The 12,690-nt window shown below is 38.6% G+C and overlaps 1 protein-coding gene across 1 annotated transcript in view; it reads right to left on the reverse strand.

Moving 5' to 3' along the window:
• Positions 1 to 7,009: 7,009 nt before the first annotated feature.
• PDGFC (platelet derived growth factor C) overlaps positions 7,010 to 12,690 on the reverse strand; it is a 133,916-nt gene continuing 128,235 nt past the window's right edge. Inside the window, exons 5-6 of the mRNA XM_074147884.1 lie at positions 9,331 to 9,548; positions 7,010 to 8,646 (exon numbers count right to left, since the gene is read on the reverse strand). Coding sequence (XP_074003985.1) covers positions 8,530 to 8,646; positions 9,331 to 9,548 — 335 coding nt within the window. The 3' untranslated portion in view covers positions 7,010 to 8,529. The remainder of the gene's footprint in view (positions 8,647 to 9,330; positions 9,549 to 12,690) is intronic.

The following is a 12,690-nucleotide window of genomic DNA, read 5'->3' on the forward strand; positions in this document are numbered from 1 at the left end:
TTCATCTTCACTTCAGGTATTTATACACAGGAATAAGATACCCCCCCAAGCTTTGTCTTCTCCAGGCTAAACAGTCCCATCTCTCTCAGCCTTTCCTCATACAAGAGATTCTCCAGTCCCTTAATGAACTTAGCAGCCTTTTGCTGCACTTTCTCTGGTACGTCCATGAGGAGCCCAGAACTGGACACAGCAATTCAAATGTGGCCTCACTGGTGCTCTGTAGAGAGAAAGGTTCACCTTCTTCAACCTGCTGACAACACTCCTCCTAATTCAGCCCAGGACACCATAAGCTTTCTTTGCCACAGGGGCACATTGCTGGCCCATGTTAAACTTGGTGTCCACCAGGACTTCCAGGTCCTTTTCTTCAAAGCTGCTTTCCAGCTGGGTAGCCCACAACATGGTGCATGAGATTGTTCCTCCATCAGATGCAGAACTTCACCTTGTTGAACTTCATGAGATTCCTATAAGACCATTTCTCCAGCCTGTCAAGGTCCCTCTGGATGGCAGCGCAACCCTCTAGTGTATCAGCCACTTCTCCCATTTTTGTATTATCTGCAAACTTGCTGAGGTTGCACTCACTCTGCCCCTACAACCAGATCATTAATGAAGATGTTGAACAGGATGAGATCCACTATTGACCCTTGGGGTTCACTGCTAGTTACTGGTTTCCAATTAGATTTTGTTCCTCTGACCACTATCCTCTAGGCCTGACCATTCACCCAGTTTTCAATCCACCTCGCTGTCTGCTCATCCGGGCCACTCTTCATCAGCTTCTTTAATCATAGAATCATTTTGGTTGAAAAGAATAATGTAGCTGTCTGGCTTAGTTTTGAAAACTGCATGGAATAAATCATGGAATAAAACGAGTAGAAAAAGAGCTACATTACTTTGGCACTAACGTGCCACACTGCTAAAATCTGGAAATGTAAAATTGCCAAGGTCACTGAAAGGAATTCCTCACAGCCATAGGTTTCCATTGTGGTTTAGGCCATAATTTTGTCTCTTTTATTTGAGGTGTAAATAACTCATCTCTGTTTAGAGATGGCTACACTTTAAAAAGTTTGCCTTTAATACTTCTTGAATTATTGTTAACAATACTAACTACACAATACTAAAAACAGAATCAGCTTCAAAAAACTGCTATAATTTTATTTATCTGAAACTGATGAAAGGAGATTATGCCAAATGTATCAGAAAAGATTGTCCAACTTGACTAATGCCTTAGGGATAACGAAACATATAGGAAAGCATATACAGCACATTAACAATGCTTTGTAAAAGAACAATTAGTAACCTATTTTTTATCCTTCCAGCAAGTAAATAGTCTGTATGACACTACTGCTTTTATTGAACACTTCATAGTGCATGCAAGTGTGTTGCTTTCCTGTGTAAATCATCTGTACTTCGTTATCCCCCTGCCTTTTTGGTAGTGAAACAGCTAATCTGCCCCTTTTGAACACATTAAGCTCAGGTGTGGCAAAGGAAACCAACCTTATGAAACTATAATCATCTCTCTGCTAGGCAGGGCCTGTGCTGAATTTCAACTCTCTCTGATCACATCATATGGAAGACACATTCATTTATTTAAATGTGCTGTGTTTTACAGCTGCTGCTGCTGATGTTAAGGCCTGCAATTCAAACTCTGGCTAAAGGAATCCCAACCACTGATTTATGGAATTTGGAAAGCATAGTGTACTAGTACCTTCTCATAAACATCAACTACCGCCATGAATAGACAAGAACACTGAACTAGATGAGCATCTGGGCTAAAGCAACACAGACCTTTCACTTTTTTTCTTATTTACAAACAGATTTCTAATTCTTCATAATCAGTAACCAGTTTTCTAAGTGGAAGCCAGCCTGTGGCCAAGGACCACATGCAGATCGTATCTCCCAGACTGCTCCCCAAAGAGCCAGATGCCATAAAACAGTCAAGCAAGGATGTCCTCTCACCCTACCCCCACAACCAAGAGGTGATTGTTTCTGCCTATATCAGAAATTTGTGCTTAAGCTCTGAGATTTAACTACACAACATAACATGGAATGAGTCTTGTTATGGATTACTGAATGAATCAGAGCTCCAGTTGCTTAAGCCTCTAGATGAAAAAGCTTTCTTATAGCTCAGATACACGTTGTCTTTCAACACATCTTCAACATGAGACATGAAAAATAGCTAAGTAGGTCACAGGTAAACAGACTTCTATTTGAGGCTTTGCACATAGGGCATATCCTTTCTAGAGAGCAGTGGTGGAATTTGTGCATTTAAATACCATACGCCCTTCAACAATATAAAGACTGCTCTGACTTCATGATAACAAGAAGGCCCCAAAAGCACCTAGCACCTTCTCACTGTAGCTATACCCAAAGTCTGCTTAGCATCTTTAAGGAGCCACGAAAGCATAAAGATGCTATATGGTAGACAGGTCACCTACTTTTCCTCGCTGAAGAGTATATTAGTCACAACAAAAGAGATGTCACATTGAAGGCAGAAAGAATTTAGGCATCCAGCCTTTTAACACCTGAGGACATAGAGAGTTATGTGTTTATTTTACTGTTTTTGAGGGAAATTACTCAACTTATGACAAAAAGGATACACAATAAAAAGCAATTACTGAGGTTGAAAAGCAGACTCTCTTCTGAAATTGTGGAAAAACTTGAAAGGAATGAAATCAAACCTTGAACATTATTTTCTTCTCGTCATTCTCTAAATGAAGCCTTATGAAAAAAGTGATGCAGTTAGTCTTACTATCTTTTGATTCACTAAACTGCTAATTGTATGGATCACTGCGTGATGCTGTTCATTAAAAAAGAGCTCTAAACATCATGGCCTTCACTGGCCTTATCTCTTAAGTGAGATTCATGTAGGTGCTGTCTGAGATCCCAAGGCACAGACCACAGATATAACTGAAGCAGGACAAAGTGAGACAGATAAACAAGTTTTCTTGCCACCCTTGTTAATTTATCAGGATTTTGCACAATGGAAGAAAAGCAAGTTTACTAAGAGAGATGTGTTTTGTCACTCAGTCTGGACAGAAAAGACACCAGAACCAAGTTGCCTTCAGTGCTGCAGAATATGAGGAACGCAGCATGGGCTTGACTCAAACTGACACTTCTGTCTTTACTTCACTAGGCAAAATAAAAGTTTGCCAAATTTGCTATATGGAAAACCATTCCAAGCTGCAGATCTTCTTGAGACACTGCTTTGAGAAAGAGACATTTTGTTCAGAAAGCAGGCCTGTAAATGGGGTATTCCCATTGATTAGCCTCATACACCTCACAGAGCTGCCTCAACTAGGAGGGCCAGACTGACTCTATACTTGATGAAGACAGATGAAGTCAGTGAAGACTGACACAGAGCATGATTCAGAGCAGGAATCTAGCTTACGTGCTCTGAATCACACTTACAGAAAAGCTGTCATCTTTCTCCTATGACTGAGCTGTAAACTTATTTTTTCTCTCAACAATCTAGGGAAGTTCCAGGGAGGCAATAGGCAAACTGTCTTCTCTGAAAAGCTTTGTCCAATTTATGCTGAAAAAAGTAGTTATATTTTTACTCTGTGATTTTGGCAGACAAACAAATAAAAACACTGTCCCTGAGTTTAAAAGGTGCATGAAAGGAGTCTGAAAGGAAAGTTGTTTGATGAAGTATCCCATGCAAAAAACAATATGAAGAACAAACTTACTCAAACTAATTTACATATCATATCATAAGCAGCATCAGAAAAGTAAGTTGGTCTACTTAGAATCAGACATTGCTTTGAATGAGAATCTTGCAATCATCATTCTTTTAACATCTCTGCATGAGGTTTTATGAGAGAGCTTTTAACAGTAGCACTACTATTATATCTTCAGAAGTCAAATGGAAAGTAAATGTTTCTAATTTTTATTTCCAGAGTTTGGTGCAATCAAAATATGACTACTTAAGCAGCTAGTATCTGAATTGCAAATTTATAAGAGTTTCAACATAGTCCTCTGTTAGAAAGGAAATTTGGTAACAGCTTACATTAACTGATGCCGTAGCCACTAAATAAGGTAGCTTTGTGCTTCTGTCCATCTTTTGCCTCCACACACTCTGTTGTATCATCCACATACTTTTTTTCTCCTGCTGAAAAGGAGCTGTGAGTCTGTGCAACTGGGCAGACAAGGAGCAACGAAACTTAAAAGAGTTTAAGAGCCAGCAGATCTGCAGTTAACGCCCTTGGTGACTAAAGTTTTTGGTGCTGCTCCACAGCACTCCCATCCTGGCCATGGCTGACAGGAGGGTTCCAGGAATGTGAATATCTACAGAATCTGTAAAAACGAGTCTCACCATCAGTCTGCAGCTCCCCACCTATTCCTCTGAGGGGAATAATTACTTTTAGCCAAAGCCATTTATTGGTAATATGGTAATACATACAAAATGCAGCCTGCACTATTTGGATTTTGTGTTTACAGGAGCTACTTTATTCCACTTAGCTGTTTCCACTACTTAGGCTCATTGGAAACAGTCACAGAATCACAGAACGATACGGGGCCGGAAGCGACCTCTGGAGATCATCCAGGCCAACCCCCCTGCCAAAGCAGGTCCTCCTAGAGCAGGTTGCACAGGAACTTGTCCAGGCGGGTTTTGAACGTCTCCAGAGACGGAGACTCCACCAACTCCCTGGGCAGCCTGTTCCAGTGCTCTGCCACCCTCAAAGTGAAGAAATTTCTCCTCATGTTTAGATGGAACTTCTTATGTTCAATTTTGTGGCCATTTCCTCTTGTCCTGTCAAATTTCCCTCTTTATTCCCAAACACTGATGCTTACATTAATGCAGTTCAGCAATTCATGGCTTAAAAATGACAGCAATGATTTAAAATAACTCCACAAAAATGCAAGATCCAAAGCTTGCAACTTCTATTCCATATTAAAAATCACACTTTTGTCAATCTTTCTCTACACACACAGCAACCTTGGCATTCAGCTGTGATGACTTGTAACTGTGAAAGGCATCATTGTTTCACTGTTAGTAATTCATGATTAATATCTCTAGTTAGTTTTTACCACACTTTTTTCTTCGAAACAACAGAACATAAATAATAATAATGAAACAAAACCCTCAGAGGAGCGTTTCCTGCATGCTATGTGTAACTGTAGGTATAACAAGCCTTGTCTCACCTTGAGGCCGCAAGATGTTAATGCTCCTCAGAAACAACCGACTGAAAAATTTCATCTTTGGGTAAGAAAATCTTCAGAGGAAGAAATTAAAACTTCTCAGTGGAGGAATTTTAAGAAAATCAGGAGAGGTGGAGTTAGGCAATTGGTTCTATAAGTATAGTGTGAAATAATCTCTTTATGCTCTAACTGTACCTACTGTAATTAGTACATTTCTTACGTACAATTCTGAAGTTTTATATCAAGTTAATTTATCAAATACCTGCAACGGTCAAGGCATTCCCAATTAAACCCAGAGCTGTACCTGTACCTGTCCCTGTCTCATCCCTCCCTCCCTGCACGGCCTGTGGAGGATGGCCTGCACCTGGGGCAGAGGGAGGGGTCTGGAGCTACAGGCCTCACCCCTGCGGAGCTGTCAGCAAATTAGCAGCTGTCAGCAAATTATGATACCATGGTCATCAGCACCATTTCCCTCTTGCCCTTTTCTGCTGTATTTTCCCCCAGCACCCCTGGCCTGGCCCAGCCCGCCAGACCCCTCCTCTCCCTCCTTTGCCTCATCTCGCATGTTTTACCTCACTTTACTACCCTTTCCCACCGAGGGTAGGCCACCAATGTGATTTCTTCTTCTGATACCAGCTCCCCTGGGCTGTCAGGACATCTTCAAAACATTTTAAGACTCTTCTGGATGCAAAAACCACAGAAAACTCAGCAGAATCTCCAGACAAAGCCTATGCACCTGGGCAGGATGCACTATGGGTGCGACCCATCACACTGCCAGCTTTTCCAGAAGGAAATGGTGCTTGGAAAGAGGATAGCAAACAGGAGGGATGGTGATTTTGGATCAGATGAGAGGGACAGCACTGTGAAGGGGGATGTAAAAAGCACAAGGATAAGTAGTTCAGATGCAAGTCTATAGCAAGCCATTCGGAAGGAAACTGGTGCAAGAAATTGGGAAGGAAGAAAGTGAGCCAAAGCCAGAGCAGAATAGAAGAAATACCTGTGACTTTTGGAAAAAACTGTCTACCCTCCATACCCTGTATGGTTCCAGAAACTTCCCATTCCTCTGCTGCCACCAAATACCTACCCCAAAATTCACGTTGTGCCTTCTTCCACTAGCAAGTTTACAGAAAGGATGAGCCCTCTCGCATTCCCTACAGCAGAAATTTCTGTAATAGAATTATATTTTTCAATTCTTCTGATGAAATATGATGGCTATGCTTTTATCTCAACTTGTGTTTCAAAAGTTCTTTAAATCACAAAAAAAAGGACATTAATGCAAAAAAACCATTTCCATCATCCCTGCAAAACTCTTTTTTTCCAGTCAAAGACTAAAAATTCAAGTAAATCAGGTTTCTTGTGTGACCGTAGTTCTGCATTCTGATACAGGGTTAATTTTCAGACTGGATAATTATATGCCACATTTACACCACACGTTTTTCTTATTCAGTAGGAGGTTAGGGGTGGGGCAAAATAGACCAGCTAAGACAGTATCAGAAACCACCTGAGAATTTTCCAGAACTGATACCAGAAAGCCATACCAACTTGCAAAACCCTCCACATTTTCATCAGAACTCAATTTCATGATGGAAATAGTAACAGAATATGTTATTTCTATTTGATAGCTTCACATACACACAATTTTGAACAATTTGAATGTTTATACAAATACCATCATATTTCTTCTTTCTCCTTTTTTTTGTCGTGGATTTACAGTAAAGCAGAATTAATAAAGCAAGTGGAAGTCTTGGTAGCAGAAGACTTTTGTTTTCATAACTGACTTTCAAAATGGTAAGTAGAAAATCACCCTCTTTAACTCTTCCTGTTATTGTGTATTGAACAGATACAAATATGCAACCACACAGAAACATTTATTCTCCCAAAATTAGCATTATTACTTTATTTGGTGATTCATTACAATCTGCAAATCCAATAGTCAAAAAAATAAACTAGGCATAATGTTAAAGCATTTTACAAGCAAAATACTTTACTGTTTCCTTTTCAATTTGCATAGGGTGGGATAAGTGTATTGGTTAAAGAATATAACGTACAGAAGAACAAAACCATAGTTCATCAACCTGTACTGAAGTGTTATAATCCTGTGAGTGAACAGTATTTAAACAGCTATAACCGCCAATGGAAAACCATACACTTCAACATTAACAAGGCTGCCTTCCCATGACCACGATGCATCATGAAAGCTGCAAGCCAATGGGCTTCTTTTCTTATGTTGTAGATCATCCTACTTTAAAGAAATTAAAGAGTTAAACAAGCCAGTATGCATCTATCTATGCTTATTTCTTTTCTACCAGAACAAAGGCCAGAATGGAGAGAAGGAATTTTTAAAGTCAGCTTCTGAAACCACTCATAGTAACGTCTGTTTCTCATATTTTCAGTGTCATGGAACTAGCAAGCTTAGAGCTTCATCCACACACCTCTTTTTATTATTACTGTGCATCCAGGTAAAAAACCTGTATTTTTTCACTGTGTAGCAACAAACTGCAAAGAGGTCTTGCTCCTTTCCCATTGTAACCACGTCTGTTCCTCCAACTGTATAAATCTGGCTTTAAAGTCTTACAAAACTAAAAAATAGTTGATCTAGGTTGTAATAAAAAAAGAACATTAAATACCTTTGGTAAAAATAGATATATTTAACAAGTTTAGAAAAGCAAATAGTTATATTGTCAAAAGGAGAGTATAAAAATGTACACGATAAAAAATAATAAACAAACAAACAATAAATCATCAGCCATAGTAGTAAGAATAAAGGCGCTGTTCTTTTCAATGTTTGCTTCCTTAGCTCACATTATTGTCCAGTCTTCTTTCTAAAAGGCAGGAGCTTTCCTAGAGCATATGGAAAAATCCAGTCCTTCCTACCAGCCTTAGACAAATTAAGTTTAATTCGGAACAAGACAGTCTGTCTTAACCCAAGTTTATACAACAGAGAACCTTCGATTTAGAGTACATAGGAGTAGTTGAACACAGAAAGAAAGATTTCAGGTGTTTTCAACCAGAGGCCAGATGTACTGGAGCTGTAGAAATGAGACAGCCAGCAGGATCAAGTCTCCATGATGTGAGCCTTCTAACTTATTTTTACTCCTAAATTGGAAATCCGTGTATTGTCAAGAAAATTCTGGGGAACAAAACCAATACATATATTTTAAATCCCTTATTGATGCCTTTCTCCCATCCTTTCACTGGGCCTCCAGAGCTGTCACACAACGTATAATCCCAGTTTGGCTTCTCCTCTTTTTAGAGCTCACTGTAAATCTTCAAGATGGAAGATCCCCAAAGCAAACAACTGAGATTACAGAAGGAGATAATGCACAAGCCCCATAATAGAATCAGCCATTGATTGAATGTGCTTTGAAAGAAAACAGCACAATTAAATCATGTTTATCCTTCAGTATTCCCTTTGCACACACAGTCACACTCCTCATGGTGTTCCAAGGGTACATCTGTCAATGATTTATGCAATCCTCGGACACCAATCCTTGGCTTCAGCTGAAGAACCTGAAGGAGAAGAATCCAAGCATCAAGAAAACAGCAAGTGCTTCATCACACACCTAGTCTATGAGCTAGATTGCACTGGAAACACACTGGCTGACAGGAAGCCCGTTAAAAGAAATAGGCTTTCCTCAGCTGAATTTCTTCATTTATTCCACCTACTAATTATTATTTTTGCATTTACCTCAAGTCCTTCACAAAATTGATTAAAGCATGTTGAATAGATACTTGCTTTTATCAAAGAAGAGTGTCTTGCAGTTTCCTATTTCTACTTAATTTTGTTTAAGGGCTAATTGTATAGTTAACCCAATAGAATTATTAGATAATTCTATAATAAATTATTTTAGCCATAGACTTATAACAATGGAAATGGACAGATTTGTGTTCCTTCATAAAGTTCACATCTACTACTAGAGAAAGCTGAACAAGGAGGTGTGGTTATGATGTATCTGAACTGCACCAGTAAACAAATACCTCAGAAATGACTTAATAGTTCCACAGAAAAATATTTTAACAAGAAAGATATTACTTTTTTATGTAACACCTCATTAAAATGGTAAAAAAATATTCACTATAAATGCAATACATAAAATTTTAAAATATTAATATGGGTGCATTCCTATAGTAAAATAAATTCCTCAATTGGCTTTCAGTATTTCCAAACATGCAAATGTAAAAAAAAGCCCGTACCTCATGGTATTTTTTGGTGACTTTTGTTGGTACACATTGGCACTCATTGCAGCTCTGATGACAACAGGCACAGTTTCCACCACAACGTTTAACCAGAAGACACAATGGCCAGAAGATGGTGTCAGTTCGCTTCAGCTCCTCCCTCAGTGACACTGAGAAGTTGCGAGGAGTACAACTATACAGCCGCACCTCCTCCTTTAGGAGGTTGAGATCAACCACTGCAAAAAGACAAACAAACTGGTGATTTTCTGATTCATAATCTATCTTCATTGGTGCTAAACCAACTTCAGCAGTGCAGAACCCTTGAGATAAGTTTGGTTTTGTGCAGGCAGTACAGGTTCAACACACAAGTATAATACTGCAGTTATATGACTACCATAAAACTGAAATGGAATGATCGTTGTATAGGAATATTCCCCAATTATTTCATAACTCTGGCAGAGTTGGTTCAAATTAAACAAAATAAGCTTTACTACTATATTACAATAAATGTCTTATCAAATCAACCCTAATGGAGTTCCCTTTCTTCACGTTCATACTCTGAGCTCTAGTGTTGCTATGCTATATTAATTTTGGATTAGAGAAACACACACGGCAATTAAGAGTTCTGCAAACCTCCAAACATATTTTAATTCATTTGCATAGAGCATTCAAACTTCTTCCCTACTAAAATTTCAATTACTGTTTTTTTGCAAGGGTGATGTAAGTATAAGAAAGAATCAAGCCATATATAGCTAAGAGGAACTCACTTCTATGGACTAAGAACTTCAAGAAGTTATGTCATTTGTGAATACTGTACAGACAACAAATAAGTGTATCTGTATAACTATTAGTAGACTCTATTTTCCCCCTCCTCCTTTAAAGTAGTATACATACGAATTTCTGTTGCTACTCTAGGTTTCATTTTCACTTGGTGTGTCTTCAATAAAATACAGCTCCTCCTTGTAAGTCCTAATTTAAAGTGCAAACTGAAGATATTAATATTTGGCACCAGTTTCCATATAAGCTTGTTCCACTGTATCACACTAAAGTTTCACCATGCCAATGATTGAACAGCAAGCTCATGAAAAGATCTGAAACAGGGCAAGCTCCTTTAGGTTCACCTTAGCTGCATAGCCAAGAAATAACAGGCCTTGAAAGAGGCAGCTAAGACTGAAAAAAATGGGTCTGGCTTAGTGAAAAAATTAAGAATCTTTTATTTTTGTGAAAAGCAATGTAATTTCATTTATTTCAGAAAAGCCAGACTTGTAATGGTAATGATCATGATCTGGAATCTTTTGTCTGAACTGTTTCTTGCCAAATCTACCACCATTAAGGAACAGAAGTAATACCTAACTCACAGAGGTAGTCTATTTGGTAAAAAAAGAAAAAAACAAAAAGAAAATAAAAATAAAAATAAAAATAAAAATAAAAATAAAAATAGGAAAAAGGAAAAAGGAAAAGGAAAAGGAAAAAAGGAAAAGGAAAAAAGGAAAAGGAAAAAAGGAAAAGGAAAAAAGGAAAAGGAAAAAAGGAAAAGGAAAAAAGGAAAAGGAAAAAAGGAAAGGAAAAAAGGAAGAGGAAGAGGAAGAGGAAGAGGAAGAGGAAGAGGAAGAGGAAGAGGGAAAAAGAAAAACCCTATGATAATATGGCTACTGAGATGACTAAAAGGTCTCGAACAAAGCAGCAAAGAGCTTTAAAACAACTGTTTTTGAACTAAATCAAGACGAAACTAGGGAAAAAAATCTCAGTGCATTGATATACTTAACAAATACTTTATAGTTATTGCTAGCAGTTCATAAATGAAAGCTATAAAATGAAGCTAAAATATGTTCTTGATCTGAACAGAGAAGAATTTCTCTCTAAAGAAATACCTTTTTTTCACTCTGCTGACTATATAAAGAGCCTCTAGAGGTCACAAAGGAGAACTTAAGACTACCAAGGCAAGATAATACCTCTCAATTCTACTTAAACACATAAGAAATAAAGAGAATTTAGAAGCTGTATCTCTCTAGTAGAAATGCTCACTAGTACTGTCCCAGAAGCAGATCTTTGGGCAGCAATTTCATTCCATGTTTCTTCAAACATTTATTTCGCGAACGAATCCATATACTGGCATCCATAAGTAAGGGTTTATTGTTGCGAAGGGTCAGTTAAACACACTGAAGCCTTTTCTCTGCTTCCACTTACAGTGAATACCAAGCTGGGACACTTCATTCCACCACTATCAGGTTAACATAGGCTCCTAAATAAACAATCTGATTTTTAAAAGCGAGGAGTGTGCAATAACTCCAATGAAGTTACTGATAGGACACCAGCCTGCCTCCCACACTGCAAGAGCATTCCTTGGAGAAAGCTGAGAAGGGAGCAGGGGAAAAGAAAGACAAAACTTCCGGGGGAGAGATTCACTGTGAGAAATTAGAAATGATTTAAGCTCTTCTGATCAGCTAATAGCTCTAGGCTGAGTCACTTAGAGGGTGGACATGTCTTCCTCCATTAATCAAGGACTGGGGATAGGAATGGAGTACTTCTTTCTCCTTTTATGTTTTCAAACATATAATAAGTAAACTGTCTGAATGAGGATAAAATGCCTAAAACACAACGAGATAAAGGCTAGTTCTGCTAATACTTTCTACTGGTAGATTTCTGCAGAGACTGGTCTGGAGAATAAGTCTTACTAGGAGAGGCTGAGGGAGCTGGGATTATTCAGCCTAGAGAAAAGGAGGCTGAGGGGAGCCCTTATCACTGTCTACAGCTACCTGAAAGTAGGTTGTAGAGAGGCGCGGGTCCGTCTCTTCTCCCAAGTCACAGGCGATAGGACAAGAGCAAATGGCCACAAGTTGCACTAGGGGAGGTTCAGATTGGATATTAGGAAAATTTTTTACACTGAAAGAGTTATTAAGCACTGGAATGGGCTGCCCAGGGAAGTGGTTGAGGCACCATCCCTGGAGGTATTTAAAAGACAGGTAGACATAGTGCTTAGTGACATGGTTAGAGATGGTTTTTATCAGTTAGGTTGATGGTTGGACTAGATGAACTTAAAGGTCCCTTCCACCTAGACAATTCTGTGGTTCTATACTTGGCATAGTGAATTTCAAGAAGTTAAACTTATGTGTTAACACAATTGCTGGAGTGGATTTATTTCCCAGTACTAGCTGTAGTTATAACATAGAGAAAGGGGCAATGCACTTAAAGGAGCAGCAAGCATATTACAGATTTTGTCACAAAATTGGAATGAATTTGAACTGAACCCCTCAAGATCTGCAGACTCAAATTTTAAAAAGGTTCTGTAGAAGACGACACAATCAGCTCTTAGCAGATATATTTTAGTGTGCCTTACTCTTACAACAGGCTTCAGGAGAGATGAAAAATGTCACGTTT

The sequence above is a fragment of the Numenius arquata genome, chromosome 5 (assembly GCF_964106895.1).
Source record: "Numenius arquata chromosome 5, bNumArq3.hap1.1, whole genome shotgun sequence".
NCBI lineage: Eukaryota > Metazoa > Chordata > Aves > Charadriiformes > Scolopacidae > Numenius > Numenius arquata.